This window comes from Aulonocara stuartgranti (assembly GCF_965226115.1).
Source record: "Aulonocara stuartgranti genome assembly, chromosome: 18".
Lineage (NCBI taxonomy): Eukaryota > Metazoa > Chordata > Actinopteri > Cichliformes > Cichlidae > Aulonocara > Aulonocara stuartgranti.
This window is the reverse complement of record NC_138954.1, coordinates 9,245,048-9,271,106: the sequence shown is the minus strand read 5'-3', so window position 1 is coordinate 9,271,106 and position 26,059 is coordinate 9,245,048. Positions and strand designations below refer to the sequence as shown.

General features: G+C 39.4%; 1 protein-coding gene across 4 annotated transcripts in view; it reads right to left on the bottom strand.

Annotated features, from left to right (window-relative positions):
* Nucleotides 1-3,969: 3,969 nt before the first annotated feature.
* kirrel1b (kirre like nephrin family adhesion molecule 1b) overlaps nt 3,970-26,059 on the bottom strand; it is an 82,550-nt gene continuing 60,460 nt past the window's right edge. For 2 of the 4 annotated variants that reach the window (XM_082512480.1, XM_082512481.1), the window contains exons 6-13: nt 24,952-25,079; nt 24,391-24,517; nt 22,229-22,329; nt 18,462-18,678; nt 16,747-16,854; nt 13,886-14,013; nt 13,093-13,203; nt 3,970-11,851 (exon numbers count right to left, since the gene is read on the bottom strand). In XM_082512480.1, coding sequence (XP_082368606.1) covers nt 11,198-11,851; nt 13,093-13,203; nt 13,886-14,013; nt 16,747-16,854; nt 18,462-18,678; nt 22,229-22,329; nt 24,391-24,517; nt 24,952-25,079 — 1,574 coding nt within the window. In that variant the 3' untranslated portion in view covers nt 3,970-11,197. The remainder of the gene's footprint in view (nt 11,852-13,092; nt 13,204-13,885; nt 14,014-16,746; nt 16,855-18,461; nt 18,679-22,228; nt 22,330-24,390; nt 24,518-24,951; nt 25,080-26,059) is intronic. The other 2 variants (XM_082512478.1, XM_082512479.1) reach the window with 2 other exon arrangements.

The window sequence follows — 26,059 nt, the reverse complement described above, 5'->3', positions numbered from 1 at the left end:
GTAACGTCTTCTGTAAGAAGCTTTTCTGTCCCCCACTTGTTACCTGTATGAATGGCACCTGTTTGAACTCATCATCTGTATAAAAGACACCTGTCCACAGCCTCAAACAGTCAGACTCCAAACGCCGCCATGGCCAAGACCAAAGAGCTCTCGAAGGACACCAGGAAAAGTATTGTAGACCTGCACCAGACTGGGAAGAGTGAATCTACAATAGGCAAGCAGCTTGGTGTGAAAAAAATCAACTGTGGGAGCAATCATCAGAAAATGGAAGACATACAAGACCACTGATAATCTCCCTCCATCTGGGGCTCCACGCAAGATCTCATCCCGTGGGGTCAAAATGATCATGAGAACGGTGAGCAAAGATCCCAGAACCACACGGGGGGACCTGGTGAATGACCTGCAGAGAGCTGGGACCAAAGTAACAAAGGTCACCATCAGTAACACTCTACAACGGCAGGGAATCAAATCCCGCAGTGCCAGACGTGTTCCGCTGCTGAAGCCAGTGCATGTCCAGGCCCGTCTGAAGTTTGCCAGAGAGCACATGGATGATACAGCAGAGGATTGGGAGAATGTCATGTGGTCAGATGAAACCAAAGTAGAACTTTTTGGTATAAACTCAACTCGTCGTGTTTGGAGGAAGAAGAATACTGAGTTGCATCCCAAGAACACCATACCTACTGTGAAGCATGGGGGTGGAAACATCATGCTATGGGGCTGTTTTTCTGCCAAGGGGACAGGACGACTGATCCGTGTTAAGGACAGAATGAATGGGGCCATGTATCGTGAGATTTTGAGCCAAAACCTCCTTCCATCAGTGAGAACTTTGAAGATGAAACGAGGCTGGGTCTTCCAACATGACAATGATCCAAAACACACCGCCCGGGCAACAAAGGAGTGGCTCCGTAAGAAGCATTTGAAAGTCCTGGAGTGGCCTAGCCAGTCTCCAGACCTCAACCCCATAGAAAATCTGTGGCGGGAGTTGAAAGTCCGTGTTGCTCGGCGACAGCCCCAAAACATCACTGCTCTCGAGAAGATCTGCATGGAGGAATGGGCCAAAATACCAGCTACTGTGTGTGCAAACCTGGTAAAGACCTATAGTAAACGTTTGACCTCTGTTATTGCCAACAAAGGTTATGTTACAAAGTATTGAGTTGTATTTTTGTTATTGACCAAATACTTATTTTCCACCCTGATTTACGAATAAATTCTTTACAAATCCTACCATGTGGATTCATGGATTTTTTTTTCACATTCTGTCTCTCACAGTTGAAGTGTACCTCTGGTGCAAATTACTGACCTCTGTCATCATTTTAAGTGGGGGAACTTGCACAATCAGTGGCTGACTAAATACTTTTTTGCCCCACTGTAAATAAGAAATTGACAGGAATCCTGCTGTTTAAGTCTCATTTTTAGTTCTCATGTAACACAATCATGTAACATCGACCTGGCAATCATCACACCTCTGTTTTAAGTGACACCTTCCTCCTCCTCAAAGTAAATTCTACACTGTCATTAGTAGAGTAATCCTCAGCCACTTCTATGAAAACAATTTACTCAAGAATTCAGCTTTTTTAAAACAATATTTAAGTAGTTTTAAGCCCCGTTCTATATTATAATTCCATAATATTTCTCTAAATTCATGTGAAGCAGATTAAAAAGCTGCCTTGGTTTAATGTTAGCTCTGGTTTCTCATTTTATGTACTTTCGGATATCATAGCATCTGACAGTGTTTACAGTGCATAAAGGCTTTCCTTTGAGAACTCCACTGTGAATCTCTTTGCTCTGATTAACAATGAGAACTGACTGAAAAGAAACCAGTGCTATCAAACAAACAATCACAGCTTTTGTTGTGATGCATCATCTGCATTTTGATGACTTACGAGCCAGTCATAATTTTTCCCAATCCTCAATCCACAGACCTCATACCCACGAAGCCTAAGAACAAATCTCTTGATTCATCATTGCAGGTAGCAATGCCAGCATGAAGCTTTCCATCGAAAAGAAGAGCAGTGTTTGGATCTGCCGAGTTTAAATGTTTTACACGTGTAAGGTGGTTTTCTGTCTTTTCATATGATTTTTAAGGAAGTAGTTCAGATAAAGGCCTAATAAAACTGAAATCAATGGAAAATCAAATCCAGGCTTTGGCGTAGTGGTCAGTTTATAGCTTGATTCGATGCATCTCTGCATTTTTAAATGCTCTGTGAAAGAGGAGGCTTTAGCATAATTTGCACAGAGGAAGGAGAGACTGCCATCAGTTTTCACTAATGAGCCAGGGATTGTTAGACCAAGACTGAAATAATCCATATTCAAACAGGGAGACGATGCAGCTTGGATCATTATCTAAATCCTGATAAATTATGTTGTTATGTTATGTACAGTATATATCTGCTTCTGCAACACAACAGCGATTTATATGAAGATACAAGTCTTCATTTTGATCCACTTAATATATTTGTGTCTGATTTACTCCATATTTTAATTATTTGATATTGTATTTCACCTTGTAATGCTAATAATATTCTTCACTGAGAGGGAGCATCAGCTAAATGCAGTGATTGAAGATCCTTTTTTTATGTGTGCTTGTCCTGCTCTTTTTTACTTACCTTTTTTCTTACTTTTCTTGCTAATTCTTACTTTATTTTACTTGAGATTAGGTGGTAAACAACCTGTGGAGAGTAATTTTATTCCAAAAAGGATTATCTTTTTTTAACTCAGAAAAGAAATCGATATAAATTTGTTCCACCTCTGCATTATGTAGATGGTAGCAAAACAGCATACATAAAAATTTAAACAAGGTCATTGGAGTGAAATAAAATTGCCTGAGCTTCACCCACTGCTCTTTGCATGCATCGTGCACCTTCATCCACGCGTTAATAATTCAGAGCCAGGTGACAAAACTCAGGATTTACTGCTTAATGAGTAAAAGCCGGTGCAGAACAGTTTTGACATAACACGGGACGGATGCAGTGTTGGGATTACGTCAAGGGTGAATTAACAAAGGAGCAAATTGGGCAACAGCCCTTAGCTGTCCAATGCTCCAGGCTTATTGACTGTGGAGCAGATTTTATTTATTTATTTATCTATTTTGTGTTAAATTAATGAACCATTTGCATTTATTTGGGAATATTCACAAATGAACCACTATACCAGCTTGTAAAGCCAAGGGCAACGAGGTGAGTCCTTGATCTTAAAACTTTGTCTCGAGCCCAGTTTAAAATCTTTTAACCTGAAGCAAAATTCTGAAAAATAGAACAAAGCCATCAGATTAAGCCTCCCTTTACTCTTTATTCTAACATGTTGCATGTTGTTTAATGAACCTTTTAAATCAAATTACCACAAAATACGTTTAAATTTGGGAAATGTTTCACCAAAGGGGAAAAAAACAGAATACAGGCTGAAAGAATGAAATTTGAAGCCTTGATATTTTCGTCATTCTGGCCCTTCAGTGGTTCCTTGAAACCAAATATGACAATGGATAGATATGCTGGGGATATATAAGACACTCCGTGCTCACACAGTAAGGATTTATCAGTCACATAAGTAGCCACAAATGTAAGCATAGCCTTCTTTAATGTTTAATTTACTCTAAATGGGACCATAATTTACAAAATGAACATAATGCTCTCTTACATAGAACTCAGCCCAGTAAACTCATTAGGAACGTTTTAACTGAGACTATAAATCAAGGTTGCGTTAGGGTCAGTTTCTCATAGACTTCTTTATGTAGTGGGAAATGCTATGTATACATTGTTTTGGTTTAAATTGAAAACCAAATATATTTTTTATATATGGAAATGAATTTAAAACATATTGATTATTGGACTAACATGTGTGTCATTGGCAGGAGGCTCCAAAACCAGTCGGTCAAACTCTAATTTGTAATCAACTCACATCCAAAGTGTCTGTCTCTTCCCTTCTGTCCCTGGCCCAACAGACCACATTAGTACAGTCACACCAAGGACATCCATTATGAGTCACATTATCCTCTGCTTCAGTAATAAATAATTGCCCACATCCTAATTTACTCCCCATGCCTTCCTCTTCACTCACCACCGCAATCGGCTCTAGTGCCACTAGATGGCGACAGCACCAAGCGAAAACCCAGAGTGCACTTGACAACTTCTCTGCCTCCAGACACAAAGCCCGTGACATCATCTGCGAAGGGACAGAGGGTGTGCGAAGGACAAATGTCTTGAAATGCATTACATCATTCGCCACTAATATGATAATATATCTCAAGCAGTGAGTGCGGTGCCAAGCATGAGAGGGGCCATAATCCATACAACGGTCGCTTCGAATGGGAACAAGAGGATAAAATGGAAGTGCTGGTGAGGGAGGAGTGAAGGGGGGTCCACACTGGAGTCGGGAGTGCAATGCTGAAGGTTATTCCAGACATTATTCCTCAATGAAAACGGTAGAGGAGAGCAGGCAATAATCATAGTACATACTAAGCAAAGGAGAGCTTTAACGCTCTGTCTGTCTCCTGTCCTTGTCTGCCTTTACCCTGACAGAGCTTTGCTTTTTTTCTCTGCCAACACTTCACTCATTTTTCTTGTCATTAGTGGAAAAAATAGTGAAGATGCCGCTGAAGAGAAAAAATGAGACATAGGTGGATGAGAAAGGAGATTTGAAGAAGGACTGATAAGTATAAGACGAGATGTAAGAGTTGAAAAACTGATAAAGACTAGACTTGTGAGACTTAGAGGAAAATTAAGAAGTAATTAAGAGAGATGGCAGATAAGGATAAAGAGGATAAAACAGCAGTTATGAAAGGAGAACTGAAGCTATAGCAACATCTGAAAAAGAGGCAGGGCGATGGCATAGTGGTAGGATGAAAATGAAAGAGGACAGGTGAAAGAGCAGGAGATCAAAGGATGCTAGAGAGATGAGAAAGGGACAAGATGGTTTGAGGAGAGAGAAAGAGGAGAGCAGAGGAGGACTAATGTCAGGTGAAAGGAAAGGTGTTGAGAGAACATTAGAAGAATATTATCTGTGAGAAGGAGTGACAAGTCGAAGCAAATGGAGAGAAAAACAGACACTGAAAGGAATGGAGGGAGATCTAAACTGCAAGAGGGAGAGAGAAGATTTAAAAGGATAATGAGAATCAGGGAGAGGAGATACACAGAATGACAAAATGAAGCAAGGGAAGAGGAAGGGAAGGCTCATTTCAGGAGACACCCCGAAATGAGTTTTAAATGAGAGGAGTGACTAAGACTCAGCAGATGTTTGTTTTGGCTTTGTGCACTGTGCTCCACTGTCTCCCTCGCACTCAGGTAAACACTATCACTCTTGCTTGTGTGCTATACATAGACACACTTACTTACTTTTCACTCCAGTCTGCTTGACATGAGAAACTGTCAAAACAACTGTTTGAGTGCTGTATACTGCCAGTGTGAGTATGACCTAAATAAACAACAGCACACAAGGTGCACAAACTACATTTAAAGTATTTTTAGCCCCATCCCGGAGTCTCATTTACAAAATGAACAAAATATAATTTTATAAAATAAGCTCTCTGAAAATTGGGTTTTGGTAGCATAAATAAAAGGAGCTTTTACCAATGTTCTTATGAAACCGTGTCTTCTTTTATTTATTTTTTTTAATACTGTGAAAAAATAATTACATAGAATTTGAAAGAAAAACTGAAATAAACAAAAACCATGAAAATAAAAGAACATTTCAATAATATCTTGTATGTTTTGCTTACATGTTTACAGTTTCTTTTTCTTGACAAAAGGATAAACAAAGAACCCAACAAGAACATAATACACATGTGAACAATATATAGGGATATTTAAAAAAACAAAAAAGAGGATTATGGAGAATATATGCTTACTTAAGCACACAGGCTGTCCCTCTTTTGTCGCGGTGTACACCTTCATTTCACTGTACCGATCATTGTCATCATATGCTTTAAGATATCAAGCAGAACATCAGTTAATCTTGTTCGCTCGTGCAGCTGTTTCGGAGAACAGACAAGCTCAGCAGCTGGATGAGGGACAAGTGGACCAGTTCAGCTTCTTCCTCGTTTCCATAGGCTATATGCCACGTCTCCTTCAATCTGTTTTACCAGCTGTTCAGCTTTTCACTAGGGTTTGACTGATATATTGTTTGAAAGGTCACAAAGAGCACTGTTCATTTTTCCCAAAGTGCCACATATACATTGTTTACATGGAACTTTGTAAGTATTAAGAAGATCAAAATACACATTTTGAAGCGTTTTAGAATACTTAAAAATTTAGCACCAATCGAAGCGCCTGAAAATGAACCCTTCCTATTCTAACAGGGCACATTATGTAACGTTAAATGATGATGTTGTTCGCTCAAGGCCACTCAGAATTCTCGGCCATTCAATTCAGTTACAGGAGTTTACACTTTTTAAAATTTAATGTGAGCAACCAAATGTAACAAAGTTGTGTGCCTTTCTGTTTTGACTTAACAATACTTTGAAAGTGTGTTGCAATAATAGGATTTCCTGTTTCAAATCGTTATTTGGCCAATCAACATCCATTAACAGAGTTTTATTTGTGTTTCACGTTAATTCTGAATGATACTGTGTGAGTGAACACTAGAATAAAATGTGGTCTTTTTTTGTCCAGAAGCAGATGTTGACAATTATTTTTGCTGATGAGCTCCATTCACTGCTCTTCATTAAATATTGCATATGGGAAATGGTTTTATCAACTGTGACTTGCTTTGACAGCTTTGAGTGTTTTCTCAGTCAACTTCTTGGGGTCCCGACGTCATGAGCAGAAGTGAATCTGGCAGCAAAATCAAAGGATGCTGCAGCTTGAAAGTCAGGAAGGCCTGCCTTAGAAAACATACTCTACTCTGAGACCATAACTTATAAAGTGAACATCATGTTGTGTTAGTAAGAGTTGGAATGATTGACAGAGCCGATAAAGTCATCAGCAAAGTGTTAATTGAAGTCATAGATAATGTGTTGGGGCTATTTCTCCATAGACTTCTACACAAACTGACTTCTTCCTTCACCCAAAGTTATTTGCTGTGTACTGTACTGCTCTGTGTCCCTTTGTGTCATTGGCATTTAACACAGAAGGTTTATTTCTCATAGGATTAGCTTTCATTTGAACTTTGCGCATGGACTGAAAATTTTTAATCTGCCATCGGTGATTAAATTATGACACTATTACGGGTTAATGAAACAATTAAAGCACATCACCTTGGAATACCAGTACCATTTTGATCTCAGATGAGGTTGGATGTAAACTAGATTACAGAGTATACACAGTAATATGCAGTAGTAAGGTTGCAAAAAATATTTTCAAATATTCATTTAACTGTTAAATATTACATTTTCTTTGTGTAGCCTAGCTGTGGTCAGGAGTGATCTCCATCATGCCAGCAGGTGACAACACAACTGTTTGATCGCTATTATATTTGCTGAAAATATCAGTCAAACCCTAATTTTTAAAGCTCAGTGGTTCCCACATATTTCAGATGATATGAAAACACACTTGGGTTACATGTAGCCAAAACACACGCACTCCCACAAACACTCACAATCACATATGAGCTTAAATAAACACAATAAACACAAATGGCTGTTGCATTTGTTTTTCTGCTCAGTTCATTTTTTGCACAGTCTTCTGGCACTCACTGGAAACTCCAAAAGGTAAAAATGGACACCGAGCCACTTCAGTCACTGTTGGCCGGGCCTGTCACAGCACAGCACAGCATGGAACGGAGCAGTTAGCTGTTGGTCTGGCCTGAATATAGCCTGCGTTGGCCTAGTTGAGGCAGAATTTTGGCTATTTGTGGCCTGGCTGGGCAGTCGTTTTGGCCACGGATGCACAAAACCCTTCTCACTTTTCACTGGGTTGATTAATTAGAACCCGTCTATCTGATGCATACAACATAAAATAAAGTACTGTCTTTAAAAGTTAAATCACACACTTTCAACTACAGTGGTGATGAATCACTATAAAGTAATAGAAAAAAATAAAATACTGATTTTCTTGAAAAGAAACATGATTATGGAATAATTTAACAATGGATGAATGTCATGAGCTCATGAAGCTATATAGTCTCTAAAAAAGACACCCGACATACAAACATTTATGCAAGCAAGATAGATATATCGACCCCATATGTTGTAATCTTGGAAGAAAGCTATGCTGCGATGATTTTTTTTTTTTCCATGAAAAGGCAGGTTCATCCTCTAAATTTGGAAGCTTGTAGGTGGCAATTAATATGACATGGGGGAGAGAGTAGAGTACTCCTTCTACATAAGAGCATCAGTACACATTGCAGTGACAGGTACATATGGAAAAGGGGGGAAAAGGACATAAAATAACAACCCAGTGGGGTAAACACCTCTTCTCTTCCAAATCACACATCTTTTCGTTGCTGAACCAAATCTAAACACATGGTCTGCATTTTTGGCATCTGTGGTGTCTTTTACATATTCATATGTCCCCACTGTCAACAAACCGTAAACAGTAAAGAGGTAAAAACTAAGTACCTGGATGGCCTGGCCATGTATTTGTTGGCCTCAGTACCTCCTCTGTGTCAAATGTACTCCTTCTACACAAGGTCATAACGACATTGTATGTCAGATGCAAAATACTGCGCAGCTACAACTCTGTAAAAGGGTTGTAAAGAGGTAATAGTATGCAATACCAAGGCTGTGATAACCATATAAATTTAAAAGGCTGCTCCACCTGCCATTCTTTTCTCTGAAAAGGTTTATATAGTGACCTTGGAGCTACAAGGTTCAATCTGATGTTCTAATCAGAAACGGTGTGTCTGTGGTTTCATTTCTCTGTGTTTATTCAAAACAGAGGCAATAAATACATTTTTTACAGCCCCTTAGCACACAATTACCATAATATACCGAGAGGGGTTGATAGGGCGGCTGATACACTCAATGATTACCTCTGGAGGTGCTGAGATTTCAGGCTTCCCTTTGCAGCCTGGGGTCTTATTTTAAAACACCACTATTATCTGTTCTCAGATTTTAACTGCTGTAGAATAAAGGTACAAGTGGGTGAAACTTTATTGCTTCTGCTCTCTCGTAACTGTGTCTGTCCAGTAAAGTATACATAGTACAGTATGTGCTCTTAGGAAAAGGTACAATTCCCAAGAGTTGCAAAAAATGTGAACTGTCTTAATCTTTTGTGAGCAATAAAACTGGAGATCAGCTGATGAACCTTATAAGCTAAAGGTCAGTATATAGTGAAGACTGATGCTGCTGCATCTAATCAACAAACACGTCACCAGAAGGTGAAGTTTTGAAGTTATACGGTGAAGCAATCCAACCAAATCTCAGTAACAAAGTGTGCAAATTGTAACAACATTAGTGTGATAATCATTGCAAATGGCCAAACAGCTATTCAGTGACATTACTTTAGAGGAGCAACGTTTTAAATGCTGATCATAGGGGTTAAAGGTCAATCACATGCATCAAAAGCTGACACAACATAATGGGAAAAATCTCGGACATAACATACCACCAAATTCCTGCTGCAGTGAGGAAACCAGCATACTTACACATACTTCAAAATGTACAAAGTACCATATGAGCTAGATAGAATCCTCTGTACTTTCACTTTGATATGTTTGAACCTTCTCTTTGCTTGCAAAGTTTACAGCACAGCTCAACCTGAGCAGCTGCTGCTTCTCCATCCATTTCAATTGAATGTCGTCAACATTTGAAAAAGGCAGTCCAGTCAGAAGACTGGAAGTCAAAGAAAGAGCTTCACACCAAACAGAGATATCCATTAAAGACATTTGCCTTTGCTGGATATTCATCATTCTGAAGTGAAGCTCTTCATGTTTTTTCTAATTTAAGTCTACAACATCCACTTTAAAAACACCATCCATCTCTTTGTAAAGGAACGTTTCCAATACGATGCCACATACACATTAAAAAGTGAGTGTCACCCAAAACGCTGAACCTTTGGTCCACAACTCCTTATAAAAATACTATAAAATGTTTCTGAATGCAGTTTTTTTTTTTTTTTCAATACCGTTCCGTATAAATATGGAAAAAAAATCTATTCTACTGTGCAAGTGATAGAAACACATACGTTTTTGACACTGAGGACAGGGGAGGTATCTTTTTGTACAAATTGCAGAAATTCATTTAATGAAAAAGCACTCCCACCTCGTTTCACAAAAACCATTTATAGCATTGACCTTGAGTGAAATGTATAGAAATGCATCATGATGATAAAAATGAAAGATGGGGTGAAGGAGCATAGAAACGCTTGCTACCGCTCCGGTCATCTTAGATGTGGCATGTACAAAATCTCATCATCCAGAGCACCTCATTGTCCACGCTTTACAAAAAGAAGACACGTCTTAATAGTTCGTATGTGTTGGCACATAAGCACTGGCACTCTGGTCACTCACCTTAAGAAGCTTTGTCCCATTTAAATCAAGGTAGATCTTGTAAGGAATGGCAATTGGGTGAGTTTTAGTGAGGAAAGGGGAGTCAAAAAGTGCCACATATACTATTAGTCCAAGCTGCCCCATTGATGCAATACATAGAAACAAATAGGCTTGTAGAGATCTGTGTGTGTGTGTCTGCACATGTGTGTTCTGCAATTTGTTAGAGTCACTAAATGTAAAACGTGTGACTAGCAGAGGGGTTTGCTGTAGGTCAATGTACTGCATCACAATGTATAGTTTTGTACAAGGAAACATCTTTAAAATGACCCTAATCTCCATGTGTGGTTATTTACAGAGATGGGGTGGCAGGACCATGTGATAGAAGAAAACGGTCCAAGAGCAAGATGAGAATTGCTGGAAGAGAAAGGATCACTCGGCATCCCCTAAGCTCCTCTTCTTCATCGTGTCTTCAAAGTGCTCTTCTTGTCTTTTTGTCTGTTTTCTCTTGATTGTGGCTCTCGCTGTTGTTTTTATTGGAGCATAAACATTGCAGACAGAAGATCTTCTTAGATGTGTATGAATATCGCTGTGCATGTGTTGCATGTATTGCTGTGAACCGTACAATATGCGATGCTGCTAACTGCTGGGTGTTTTATCAACTCAGAAAATTAGCCGAATACCATGCAGTGGTTAGGATGAAAACAGAAAACAGATTCTTAGGTGTTTATGTATAGATATGAGGGCATTTTTTGAAAATTTCAAAGATTTTTTTTATGTTTCTGTGTAATAAGTACTGCTCCTGTAAAAAGCAAATCCAAAAAGCTTGTATACCACTTTCTCACACATGAGTCTGCATTCGTTGTGTGTGTCTCTGCGAATAGTCAGAAGGTGGAGATGAGTATGAGAAGCGAGTGGAGCTTCCATACTTTCCCAGCCCTGTTTCAGGACTTTGTGGTCCTGGTCCTGGTCCTGGTCCAGGTCCTGGTCCTGGTCCTGGCCCCGGTCCTGGACCTGGCCCTGTCCCTTGTCCCGTTGGGTACATCTCATAGGCTGGCCCTTCCTCTATGGGTGGAGCAAAGCCCATGCGGTAGCTGGGATACTGGGAAGGGTATCCGTAGTTGTCATAAGCCAGTTGGGTGGTGCTGTCCAGCAGGCCACAGTCGCCAGTGTATTCTCCGGGTGACTGAAGAGCTGGATTAGCAGGGGCTTGCTGGCTTTGTGCTGCCCTGGAGAATGTGTTGAATTGGGCATAAGTAGAATGGGACATCCTGGATGGTGGACGGGGGTCGTAGCAGCCAGCTCTTGAGCCCGGCACCGCACTGGGGGGAACTGCACCGCTGGCAGACGCAGAGGGTCCGCTGGAAGTCGCTCCTGCTGGTCCGCTGCTTGGGTTTGGAGAGCGAAACTCTCCCTGGTAGTGGACGACCCGGGACTGGGGGCGCGCCTCGTCATGGGTTGTAGCACGGACATTGTAGTAGCCATTGGTTGGATCCTGTGATCAGAAAAAGAATATAGATTTTTCAGTAAATCCTAATATTTCTCTCTCTTCATATACGATCTGTTCTGTGCTTGTGTTAGCTTAGTTTACACTTTGTTTCTATTACAAAAACTGTCTCTTTTGTATAGAGTGTATAAAAAAGCCAGCTTAGATTTTTCTTTGAATCCATTGGAGTCGCCCTACCCCCAACCCCCACCCCTCATCTGCTGGCCAATGGTATATAATCCAGGTTTAAGACATGTATGCGTCTTTTAAATATAATCTATTCTTAGTAAGGCATTAATGTTTTTTATAGACTACTAAAGGGTTAGTATGCCAAGCAAGTGGTGAATATTTTTACCACTTGTTTGGGATAGGCCTATGTATTTTATATTACACTGTTGCTACAAAACAAATCAAAAGGAAAAAAGTATAATAATCTAAAAATAAAAGTTATATTAGAGTTCTACAAATCTTGCATTATGTTGTCTTATATTGCTGAAATTGTAGAATGTCACAAGATATGCATGGTGATAATGGTGGTGTGCTGTTGTTTCATGCATACACACAAAAATGTAATGATATGAGTAATGCAGCACTGTGTATGTGTAATAGAAATTCATTATTAAATACCAAAATATTACCAAAGACAGATATGTACTCTAATTACATTTACATATAAAGGGTTACGTCCAAATATTTAATATTTTTTATTTCTTGACAAAACTGCTGGGAAAGACCAAAACCACCAAGGCCAGGACTATTTACAAAGAGTTGTTTCTACACAGGCTCTTTGCATTTGGTAGTATGGACTAAAATTCAAAGCAGTGTTTTTGACTTTGACTCTTCTTTGAACTTGCACCTCCTCATCTAGGATTGAAATCAATATGAATTCCTCCAAGCAACCACTGTCTGCCATGCCCACAACAAGCCGAATATGCCAAAAAAGGCTCTAACTTACAGTACGGTGTAAAGATTGTATAGAAACAATGAAAAACTCTGCTAACACTGAAACGCTCGATATCAAACCTGAAACTTCAGCATCCTGTGGGGTTTCTATGCCAGGACACTCACACTCAAAAAAAAGGCACTACAGAAAAAGTTGCTTTAACTGTGATGTAAAGCCAGGACCTGAAGAACATGATCACAAATCTCATGCACCACGCCAAATGTCCAGCGATGCTCTAGATAAGTGTTTTTTTATTTATTTTAATCCAGCGCGAGCATGCCAACATATCTTCGCTGACTCATCTCACCTTGAGCTCGTACTCCTCCCGGGTGTCACTCTCGCTTCTGACGTCCTGCTTCAGGTCCATGTCATCTTTGAATGGCTGAGTGGAGGGAGAGAGGGAAACAGAGGGCAGAAACTAAACCATCAAACAACGAAACACACACACGGAAAGAGGGAGGGTGAAAAAGGAAAGGAGGAAGAAGAGAGGGAGGGGAGAGGAAAACAGAGTTTCAGGTTTTGAATCCCAAGAGACCGGAAGACGAGAAACGGTTAGTTGTTGGAGAAAAAGGTGTTTTTGCCCGAGCTTTAAAACCGCGTCAGAGGAGCTGCGTCGATTAGATTCTCCAGGACTTCCGGGGTTGAATTCTCCTCTAAAAGGAACAAAATGTTAAAATGAGTGTGTGTCTGTATATTTGTTTATTATTTCTGTGTTTTTTGTGTGCACAAATATGTGTGCATTGAGGAAAAACGGTGTATTTTTCCCCCAGTTAGTTTTTCTCCTGTATCTATGCGTGAATGTCTTGTCCTTGTTTCTCCTCATATGTGTGTGTACACATGCTTCATTGTGCTTTATTGATTTTGAGTCGAGTGTGTGCGCGCATATATTTTGACATCTTTTTTATGGATTTGTGTTTTTAGTGTGTCTTTAGTGAGGCCTTGTGCGTGTGTCTTTGTTCCCATTGTGTGATTGTGAGAATGTCTGTGTGTGCCTCTCCTGCCAAGTCGCCTTTAGTGTCAGTGTATCTGTACATTTAAGGCCATTGACCCATACGCCTCCTCTCCACGGCCCCCGGTGACTCAGATGGGAGTTTACTCACAGAGTACATAGCCTTGACCATCCGGGTTGCTGTGGAGACGTTGGCCGCCTCCTCCTCCAGGCTGTGGGTTTCTTTGTTCACCGTTTCTACCTTGATGTCTGGTTTACCGAGGGTGACACCCCTTCGACCTGGAAGAAAAACACAACCGCCGGTTATAATGTGTGGTAATGTTAAGATAAATGATTGACTTCTTTTTCAGTCTAGCTAGAAAAGTAGCAAGAAAAGAAAACTTCAGCATTATTTTTTGTTTTAAATTTGTTCAGCTTGCCTGGTTCATTATTTGCCTTGGCATGCTGACAGCCTTAAAAGAAATGAAAAATATCACAACATGAACTCTAAAGATATGACAGTGAAAGAATATGCTAAAATATCTCCACTCTACTTGGGCAATAATTTCTTTATCAGGGGTTGTTTTGATTAAAATTTATAAGAAAGATAAATATCGTTTCAGCAGATGTCTCTGTCTGCAAATCCAAGGATGATTCATTATTTGCTTTGTTGTCTTTTATAGACAAACTTCTCAGTTTTAACCACCTTTGTCCTTTCCTTGTAGGTGTGATATTAGTTTTTTCTTATTTGTTTATGTGGTTATCATTTTGTATTCTGTGTCTATATGTATTCTTTCATAGTTTGTGTATCTTGGTATACTGTCGTTTTTAATACATCTGCTTGGCTGGACTTTGTATTTTGGGTCGGCTACTGTTTCGTACGGTGGCCCTGAGAGGCCAAACGGACTGCAACTTAAGAAAACACCAGCAATAAGAAAAACGCTGCAAAAGCACACAAAACACAACGGAAATAGGACAAACGACGACGGGAATAGGAAAAAACTGATTTCCAAAATCACAAGGGAAGTGTTTCTGGGGAGACAATAACCTGATGGACCAGTTGCAGGAACCCAAAACGATTCATATAATACTTATGACGGATTTTTAGGCTAATAGTTAGGCTAACACACTTACCTCTCATCTTTTCTTTCCTCACAAAACCGATAGATCGTCCACTTCTTTTAAGTGTCTCCCAGCGCAATTAGCATATTTTGGCTCCTGCAACTGGTCCGTCGGGTTATTGTCTCCCCAGAAACACTTCCCTTGAGCTTTTGGAAATCTGTTTTTTCCTATTTCCGTTTTGTTTTGTGTGCTTTTGCAGTGTTTTTCTTATTGCTGGTGTTTTCTTAAGTTGCAGTCCGTTTGGCCTCTCAGGGCCACCGTAGTTTCGTGTTTCTGACTTCAGCAGCTTAGTTTTCTAAAAGTAGACGCTGTGGAAGTGTCTGCAATTTTTATTTTAAAAAAGCCTTCAGAACAAATAGCATACCATGTGAAAGAATCTAATTTTTTTTAGCCAGTTTTCTCAAAAACAAGCAGCTCCACAAGTGGATTTGAAATAAAAACAAAATGATGACGTCCTTTACCTGTAGACTTTCAGCTTCACTGTAGGAATGACAGTCATTTATTAAATATTTTTCCATTTATATGGCTCAAAAGTAATTGGACAAACTGTCATAATTTTAAATGTTGGGAAAGTTTTTAATACTTGGATGAGATTCTTTTGCAGTCAATGAATGCCTGAAGTCTCAGCCCTGAGTTATGTTTCCTTCCTGCAGCCGTTTCAGTCTCAGTTGCTGCTCATTTTTGGGTCATTCTGCATTCCTTTTTTTACAGTTTTAATAAATGAGAAGCTGCTCTGTTGAGTTGAGATCAGGTGACTGTCTTGGCCACTCCACAATATCAATTTTTTTTACTTTGAGAAACTCTTTTGCAGCATGCTTCGGCTCAGTATCCATTTGCACAGGCCCGTGCTATAACATTACTATAATATTATTATAACATCCGTGTGCTCTTTCTCTCCTCCATACGTTTCTATTAAACCCTTCAAATTAAAGCTGGAAAACCTAAACCCCACCTTTCCAACACATTTTGTGAATTTAAACTTGGTAAAAGTCAACCTAAAATGTTGATATTAAATATACTTACTGTGTGCAAATGGCTTTATTGAGCTAGGATAAGGCAGTCTTGTCTATAACTGCAAACATGTAAATATTAGGGCAATAAAAGAAGTGTATTTCTATACTGTCTCGTGCAACTTAAAATGCTCAACTCAACATGCTTCAGTCGCAAAGCAGTCAACATTTGTCAGCACAAACAACTCACTTCCACAGCCAGAAACCTTAAAAGTAGAGATTTAAATCTGTGAAGTGTCGCGCTGCATCGTAGACGACAAATGAAAGACTGTTTATCTGGAGCCACAAAGATGTTTGTTTGAGTTTCTATTTCCAAACGGTGTCTTTTCTGTAGAGGTGTTATCAGCTCTGAACCAGAAAAAAATACACTCTTATCCACAGAAAATCCCTCTGGGGACTCTGCCAGTCACCTTCACTGTCTTTCCCACTTCTTTATTTGAGATGGAGCAGCTCAAAATTAAACAACTAAGAGACGCCGCTTGTTTTCAGCTCCCCGTTTAACAGAAGCGTGATTTGTGTTCATAAATACTAATTGGATTGCTGCAGGCTGTAGAAATAACATATAGGAATTCATAATTTAAATACTATTCACCTCTGAATGCTCTTGTTTTCTGCTCTGTTGTTTATGTACTTTATCTAGCATAGAAGCAGCTTATAAATATAAGTCAAAAGAATTAAAAGGGAAATGTACAGTAGGCGTTTTAAGGCAGTTTGCCATATTATATGAATATTCATTAATATCGCTTGCTATATGGCTGGCAAGTGTCCCTTTTTTCCAGGAAAAGCAGAATGACAGTTGTAGAGAGTGGATAAAAGAAAGACTGATAGACACACACACACACAATATAAGTGTGGGCATGCCCCTACACAAACACATTAGAGAGCGACTGTGTGCACTCACTGCCTTTGCGTTGGCGGTACAGGAAGAAGGCGAGCGCCAGTAGAAAAATAAGCAGCAGAATGGAGGAGCCCACCGTGCCACCAGCGATAATTCCCACTGGAACAATATCTGAAACAAACACATGCAGAAAAAGGGTATGGGGTTGAGGGACAGCTGCTGCCTCATTGTTACAGAAACCTGCGCGGATGCAGCGTCGTTTAAGCACAAATCCACTGGTGTTCTAGCTTAATATTGAATCTCTGAGGGCTGCTTCTGTTGATAAGGCGCAGAAGCAGCACCAGTCAGACAAGGAATGAAATGCTTTAAGTGAACATGTGAGGGGAAAATCCAGGCTCCGTCTCTTTTTCTCGCTTTCAAAGATGTTTGGGAGATTTTCTGAAGCTGGCGAAATCTGACAGTTGAAACAATAACAGTTTGACAGAGCATGGAGAAGCCATTTTCTCAATGTAATGTGGCATACCAAGCTCTGGCAATAAAATATGTAACCATCCAGAATGGACTAACAACACTATCTATCTGTTCTCTGGCTGAGGCCACAGCTTAATAATCTTGTTCAAGGGCATTTGAGCTTGTAAGGAAGAGAAGAACATCTTGTTCGGGGACATTAAGTTCCCCGTCTGATTTTTTTTTTCTGTAAACAAATTCAGCGCTTAAAAACTCAGCTGTTTGCCTTCATCACAAAACAAACGACAAAGCACACAACCAACCGTCATCAAATTTGGAATTAAGTTTCTTAATTCTTATGATGAAGATTACGTGATATTGCCTTTCTTCAGTTGAGCCACACACATAGATGAGTGAGGAGCATCTAGAAATGAAGAGATATAGAGATTTTTAATATGAAACATCCAGTTGATATTTCATTCTTTATATTAATATTTTGTTGATGTAAATTCCTGTTGCGCATCACAAAAAGCTCACCCAGAAAAAAATTTTCTTCATGGTATTTAAAGCCCAACAAATTAATTTAACACCTTCCTAATAAATTATTTCCAAAGCCAATTTTTTTGAAAAATTGGAAAGCTGGAGTATTTCTCACAAAGTTTGCCACATCCGAATGATTTATACAGAAACGCCACACCTGGAACCCAACAATGAGAACTTTGCAACTCATAAATTTAACTACAGTTAAAGCGTTTTGCATTCACAAAAGGCTTCCCTCAGAAAAGTCCAGTGTAATGTTAACATCCATGGTTGCTACATATAATCTTTGTCTTCTTCTATGCTTTTGCTTTATGTATGTAAACTTCCACAATGCAGTAGCCAAACAGAAAACATAATTCTAGCATTAAACTAGGAAGGCAAGAGGGGTTTTGTGCTTCTGCCAGTGGAGTAGTTGTGTATCTATGTGTTTGAAAAGGCAAGAACAGCAGCTCATGAAAATTAGATACACATTTATGATATATTTGATAAATATTTTAATTCTGTTTACTAACATATTTACTACTACTTACTGCAATCTGCATTGATCACGCTCAAAATTGATCAAGCTTCATCTGTGCTTTAAAGTTGAACAAGTTATAAAAAAACAACCTAAAACCCTAACTTCAACACAGTCTCTCCATAATGATGCATTATAATTCCATTATGCTAATATTTGAATTGATAATAGCAAGTAAAGATGACTGTAGTTTATTTTCTGTAATGTGTACATGTGAGGAGTACTCAGCATGACCACCATGTTCAACATATGTTTCCCTTCCCCCCCTTCATACCCTTCTCCTCCAGTGTGATAATCATGGTGCCAGGTCCGAAGGAGTTCCAGGCAGTGCAGTTGTACGGGGAGTGGAAGTCTGACTCCATGACATTGTTGATGGTCAGGGTGGAGAGAACAGCCCCGCCTTGAGATGGAGGTTTACTCTGCTCCACTGTGTACCTCTCCATTAGTGTGCCTTTCTCTTTTTCCCAGACGTTTTCCTTCCACGCCCAAACCTGTAACAAAGATACCAAAGGCCTGACTTCTAAACCTGACAGAGAAGAGGCCAAGGCTATCACACACAGCTGGTAAAATAAATTTTAAGATGTCAGTAAAACATTTTGTAGTTTGCATTTGTTCTGTTTCTTCAAAGCCTCTAAAAAAGCTGCCCAAGTGTACTTCAGTTTTAGATTAAGTTAAGAATAAAGACTTGATATATCTGTAAATATATAAATATGTGCCTAATCAACACATCTCCTCCAAGCTGTATTAATGTGATGCTGATCTAATCGCCAGCATCTGTAATTTGTTTGATTTTTATCTAAACTCCAACATTTTCTGCTGCAATCATCCACTTTAACCTCAGGGATCAATAATGCTGATTTCACTTTTTCACGATAGCCTCACATCAAGGGACGCACACACACACACACACACACACACACACACACACACACACACGAGCAACAGATGGGCTGTTGTTAAGACGTGTTAAAAGAGACAAAAGCGAGGAAATACATTTTAAGATCGAAAGATTATATTTTCACACCTTGGTAACTGGTACACTATTCCCCAATTAAAATGTGTGCGCAGAGTTTTCTGAGTGGGTGAGAAAACAGTTCTGCTTAAAAAGAAGAGACACACACAGTGCAGCAAGTGTACACGAGAGGTAAAAACTCGAGCAGGTTTTTCTACTTAAAATCTGCTGAGGTGGAATTCCCAGGGTATTAAATATAGAGCATGACAATATCAAATATACATACACCCAAATGTTGGGCTAATGTACCTCTTAACCTGGCTTGAAAAAATAAAAAGGCAAATGTCTTTAAAGACTCAACCAGGGACGTTTTTTGCAGAACGCTTCGATTTCTTCACTCTCTCTCTTTAATCGCACTTCCTCACAATAATTATGTTGCACCACCTTTGTCTGCATCTCTGTCCCTCTTTCTCCGTACACACACACACACTGCCCACACTTTTTCATACACACACACACACACACACACACACACACACACACACACACACACACAGCATCATACTTCATATTTTATGAGTCCCTGTGTCTCTGCATTAAGCCTAGACTATAATGTCATATCACATTATACGCTCTGAGCTCTCTGCCAATGCAGCAGGGGGCTGAAGCTTTCTAAAAGCTCTGATTTCTGTCATGTCGGCGCTGCACAATTGGATAATTGACGCTGAAAGGTACAAAATTTTACTCTCCCTCCATCTCTCTCCTTCTCATTTCGATCTACTTCACCCCCACTCTCTCTGACTCATTCTAGCCTTCAAACTCAAATGGTGTAAGTGGCTTTATTTCAGTTCTTTTTGCGTCTTTTTGTGATATGAGTGCATACTGGTCATCGTATTCTTTTTGAAATTTTATATAAAATGCCAAACCACTTATATTTTAACTTATATAAACCTCACTTTAAATTAAATTTGAGTTTGGTCAGGCATTGCTCTCAGTTACCTTAGGAGAAAAACAGCACACACAGCTGGTATGGCAAATTCAGGCAGATACTCAATTATAGTTTTCTGGAAAGGCAATCTGAGAGAAAGCTTTCTTTAAAAGAAATGATGGTGCTTACTTTGAAAAGGACTTAACTGAGCTTCGGGTGCACAGCCTGATGCTGATTGTCTTTATGTGAGGGTTTGAAATTTATGTGATTATGGTATTTCTAAGTCATACTGATGGTATTTCGTAAGAAAACTGAGTCAGTCTTTAGGAAAAATAGCCTGAAAGTGTTCATTTCACGAATCGCAGTCCTACATCTTTACAAAGTCACACCTGAGCTCAAAGGAAGACCTTTAACCCACACACAGCACTGGAGGAGGTGTCGGTTGTGTAATGCCTTACTCAAGGGTAACTGTATAAAAGCTGATACAAGATTCAAATCTTTCAGCAACACATTTCTGTAACCTTCCAATCAGGTGATAACCAGCTCTGAGTAATGATACATATGAGGGGGTCACAATATAATATCTGCATATGGATAATGTAGAATCTGTAGGAAAGGAGCACAGCATATGGTGACAGGTGGTGACTGGTTTCTATCTGTAGTCCACTTGAAGTACATGTGTTATTAACCAGTCATGTTTACGTTTAAATAAATGCACCATTTTATTTATATATTTACAATTTTGCTCTGAATTCACAAATAATGAATATCTCGATAGCTGTTATCAGGTTACTAGAGCCATCGGTCGGATATCCTGAAAACACTCACAGGCTCAAACTTTTAGCTGGTTAAGGCTAAGTAGGTAAACTACCATATGAATACTTCAAGGTGAATATATCATAAATAAATTACATTTTTGCCAAAAGAAATCTATACCTACTTTTGTTTTGTTTTTCCTTAATTGCAGATCACTTTTTACTCCTGTGTTGAAAAATGAGTCTTACATCATAAGAAGAGGAAGGGATGATCAATACTTTGATTGATCCTGATATAACTAAACTACACCAAAGGTTGTAGACAGTGAAATAAATCTGAAACCAACACTTGGCTGTCTTTGTAATGTGATTGATTCCATCACTGTGAAACTTGTCATGTTTACAGTCGATTCCCAAAATAGAGGTACAAGCATCACTGCATCCCTGAAAGATGGTGGAGGATTCGGAGGAGATGATTCATTTAAAGACACTTCAACATTTCTTGGTTCATTTTCTTTTATAATTTCATTTTTTTTCTCCACATATTTGACTTTAAGAGAGCAGTAAACATGCATGTATGGTAGATATTGCAGGATTACACATTGATGTGAGCTTGGTCTTTTATTTGTAACAGCTAAAGACTTCCTGAAAGTTGACATATACACGTGCATCCACTGACTGAATGTATTTTTTCACTGGTGAAATAGTGGTAATTTGAGTGTCCTACAAAACCTGTGTGGTGACATTTAAAGGCTTGTAGAAACAGCTTTGTCAATAATAGAAAAATATGTCGTAGCTATTTTGTGATGGTGTGAGAGTTACAGCCAATTTCATACCTGCCTGTCATACACCAATTTGTTGTAAATTGTAAAAACTGCAGGCACGTTTAGCTGTGATTTATTACTTGGATCGTTTAATATGTTTTTGAACATTAAAGTCACAGTGATTTCCACTTTTTAATCACTTTTACTTTTCAATAAAAAGACTTAAAATGTGCAACTCACCGCAAGCCATTCAAACACAAAACCTTTACAAATACTTTAGTAACATGTAACGTGTGGCGTCAATCGAAGCTGAATCTAATCTACTGCACTCCAACATCTCACTGGATCACGCTGCACAGTTTAGTGTGTGTGTGTCCTCTTTCTTTTCAGCCAAACACTACAGCAGCTGTTTTTGATGAGTCACACCTTCCACCACAGAGGAGGAACAGATTGTTCTCCCGTAATCATTGGAGAACAGTCGCTTATGTCGGTCTGTGTGACACAGGCTGGTGAGAGAAAGTAAAAATCATTTTGTTTTCGGGGTGGACGAGGCGTTGCGATCACGATTCTGTGTGAGGCAGATGCAATCTGAAAAGGTCAAGCACCTCTGCAGAAGATTACAACTTCCAAGGATGGACTTACAATCTTATCAGGTGGAGGGGTGCTGGCGATGTAACATTTGATCTCCCCTCTCTCCCCTCTGACAGCGTACTGAACCGGATCACTGGAGATGATAGGGGGGCCTGAACGGGTGAGATAGCACAAGGCAAAGAGAGAGAGAGAGGGATACATGCACAGAGAGGAGGATTACTACAATGAAGAAAAACTGTCATTCATTAAAAAAAAAATCATATTCATTTGTAGAATTAAGAGAGAACCCCAAAAAGCAAATGAGAATTTTTTTTTCTTATATAGTGTCTGCTATTAGAGGACATTGTTTGGCACAAATAATTGCTTTATTAAGGAAAGAAGAGGTGTATTCTCTAGTATTAATACATCCCATAGACAGTTCTTCAACCTCTATACCTCTATATTTCAGACTGCATTGATAATAGTGTTTCCTAACTCTGGCTATGTGCTCGAAGATTGTACACAAAGAGTTTTAAAAAAGGCCAAGAAAAGCTGAAAGATGCATTCAGAGCTTGGTCATGCAGAAAATCTGTGAAATGTCTGTTGCAGGTGGGTAATTTTAATGGTAACAACAACTCTGAGCAAGTTGCAGAAAGATTTTGCTGTTATCTACTGCTTTTCACAAAAACACTCTGAGCAAAGTCACTGAAAACCTGCTCACTGCAATACTGTCACTCTCTATCACAGTGAATGAAAGACTGTTAACACAGCAACCGCACTGCAGTGCTCTCCTTTTCAGTAATGAAACCGGGCTAATAAAAGTAACACGCATGTAACGGCGCTTGCATAGCCCACCATCACTCTGTATGAGAAATAAAAATAAATCAGAGTGGAAAATAAAGTTAATGTGAGGAAAATATTTAAAGCTGCTTTTAGCACTGACCTCTGTATTGATTCACAAGTTGAAAATAACATCCAGTCATCTTATTTTCAATTGTCATGCATGGATTTAATTACTGTGTTTCTGGACTTGACTGCAGTGGTTTTAATCATCAGTTCGAGCTCTCGCAACTGAATCCAGCCGAGAAAAAATCTCTGCTGATCTGGTATTAAAAAAAATGATCACATTACTCCAGTGCTGGCAAATTTGCGCTGACTGCCTGTTAAATTCTCTATTGATTTTAAAATTTTATTAATTTCTTTAAAGAATTAAACGGCCTTGCTCTGAAGTATATCAAAGACCTATTAACACCATATATGTCTCTAAATTTCTGTAGATTGGAGAAAGAGGCTCTGCTGTTTTGTAAAAGGAGCGTTTGCCATTCGAGCTGCCCGTGGATGATAACTTTTTAGTGTCTTTCATCTCTCTCTGTTCTTTGTTATTTCTCTTTTCTGCCATTTTGTTGCTATTTTGAACTCATTTAGGTTATTTTTATGTAAATATTATATTTGTATTATAAAGCATATTTAAGTTGATTAAATGTATGACACATGCAATCGTCAGATAAAGTGTGATGCTGAACTATGAAACCAAAGCTGGTGTGCTATACAGTAACCGTGCTCTGCAGAAGTATAAATAGCTCCACTAAAACAATGCATCATGCTTTGCAGTGAGTCATGGGAACGAGGTGGATGGTACAAATACTTTACTGTGTTCACACTAAGTGTCTGATTAGTGAATGAGTGCCAAAATAATCACCAGATCATTAATAAAATGAAAAAAGCTTTTAGCTTTTCATTTGCAAGGACATGCCAGTGATTTTCTTTTCTTGTTTGATCAGGAACTTGGCTATTTAGTGAAGATTTAAGGGGCATTTGTGAACTCTCTTTTTATCACTGTGTTCTTGGTGAATCAGTTTTGATTTATTAAGTACCTGCTGGCCGCTCTGTGAGATTTTGAAATATTGGGTTTTGGCCTGTTCATGACTGAAAAATTAGCTGATTAGATCATTTGGGTCAGGCCGGAATAAATCAGGTCGGGTCGACAGGCCCATACAGTACTGTGCTCCATTCACTCAGTCTCTTCAGCTGTCAGAGCGATTCAGATAGATGCATGCTTACATTTAACACTAGATCAAATAAACACATCCTGCAGGTCTGTGTGGTTTCATTATGCCTTGTTTATTAAGAATTAGGGCTTTGCTTTGTGTAGGGAGATCTCTTTACAAATGTTGAGAGTTTTGCTAATATCGACACTTTAATTGATAATGCAGAGTAAGTGAAGATTAACTGACCGTTGACAGTGAGCGTAACCTCGGTCTCTCCCACGCCAATTCGGGGCACGATGGCCTTGCAGACATACTGGCCTGCATCAGCCTGGCTCACTGACTTCAGATGCAGTTGGTTGTTGTTGCTTAGCACCTGGACGTACACACACAGGTAGGGAAAAAAAACAGGCTGATGAAGAGGAAAAGAACAGAGATAAGCAGACTGGAGAGATGTTAAAAAAGGAGGTTGGAGGGAGGATTATCTATTTTTAATTCATATAGCATGTTGATTTACTTGGAGGGCACCATTAGTTTTTTTTCCCCTCAAGCTCTTTTTAACTTGTTAGCTAAAAATTAAAAATTTAAGATATGAAGATGGCTTTACAACTGAGCAAACATTAACAAAATCTAGGTCCTTAATATAGATGTGCTTATATATTATATGATTAGGACTACAACTACATTAGCTGTTCTCACTTTATAGTCTATATATTTCAGTAATTAATAAGTATTTATAGAAATAATACTTTAATCCATCATGAATGGGTGATCTTAGATTTAAGTTCAAAGGTAACAATGTCTTTTTACCATGCTGGAACCCTTTTTAGTCCAGGTGAGAGTGAGAGGAGGGTTTCCAGACCACTTGCAGTTCAGAGTGACGTCTGCGTCCACATCCACTGTAACCGGCCTGGGCTCCACTACCAGTATGGGGCCAACTGAAAGAAAATAGCAATCCGATCACCAAATGAGCAACAAAAGGGTTCCTACCAAAGTCAAAGTCAAATTTATTTACCGTATTTCCCGGACTACAAAGCGCACCTGAATATTAGCCGCACAAGCTAAAATCAGGGGAAAATCCTGTTTTGTACATACATTAGCCGCACCTGACTAAAAGCCGCAGGTGTTTCAATGTTGACTCATCATATGTAAGAGAATATGCACAAAGGGAATTGTCAGGAAAGAGATGGCTGTTTGGAGACACACCCCTTTTATTAATATTTTGAAAAACAAGTTATGGGTACATATTTGCACATGTAGTACATAACAGTAACCTACAGCACACCAGAAAAATAGATTCGGACTACCTTTTAGGCTCAGGTGCAGTGACACGGCTTTAACAAGAAGAAAAGTCAGTCATTCACCACCATCTTCCTGCGCTCTAAAACCACCAAAGTCCTCTTCTCCAGTGTCGGATACGAACAGGATCAGGATGGCTTCGTCATCCACTCTCCGCTTCTCTCCTTCGTTGTCACTTTCAAAACCAAAGAAATCCTCATTGTCAGTGTCAGAGTCGAACACCCTCAGAAGGGCCGTGGCGGTGTCCTCCTCTCCATCATGCAGCAGTCCAGCCCTTCAAAATCCGTTGGTGATCGTGGATGTTTTCACACTTTTCCACGCTGTCAGAATCCACCGGTGGAGTTGAGCACAACTTGCTTTTCGCAAGTTTATCGCCGCTCGTCATCCACGACTCCCGCTGAACGCGTAGCGCTACTTTGAAGTTTGTTTTTCGCGCTACTTGTACGGCACTATGTTGCCTGGCGGATGGACATGTGACCAACATACCACTCTTGAACCCCGATCCTTCCGCCAGGCAACGTAGTGCCGTACAACAGCGGAACAAACAAAACAAATCGTCTTACGATATCACAAAAATCATGGAAAATCCATAGAAAAGCCGCACCTGACTAAAAGCCGC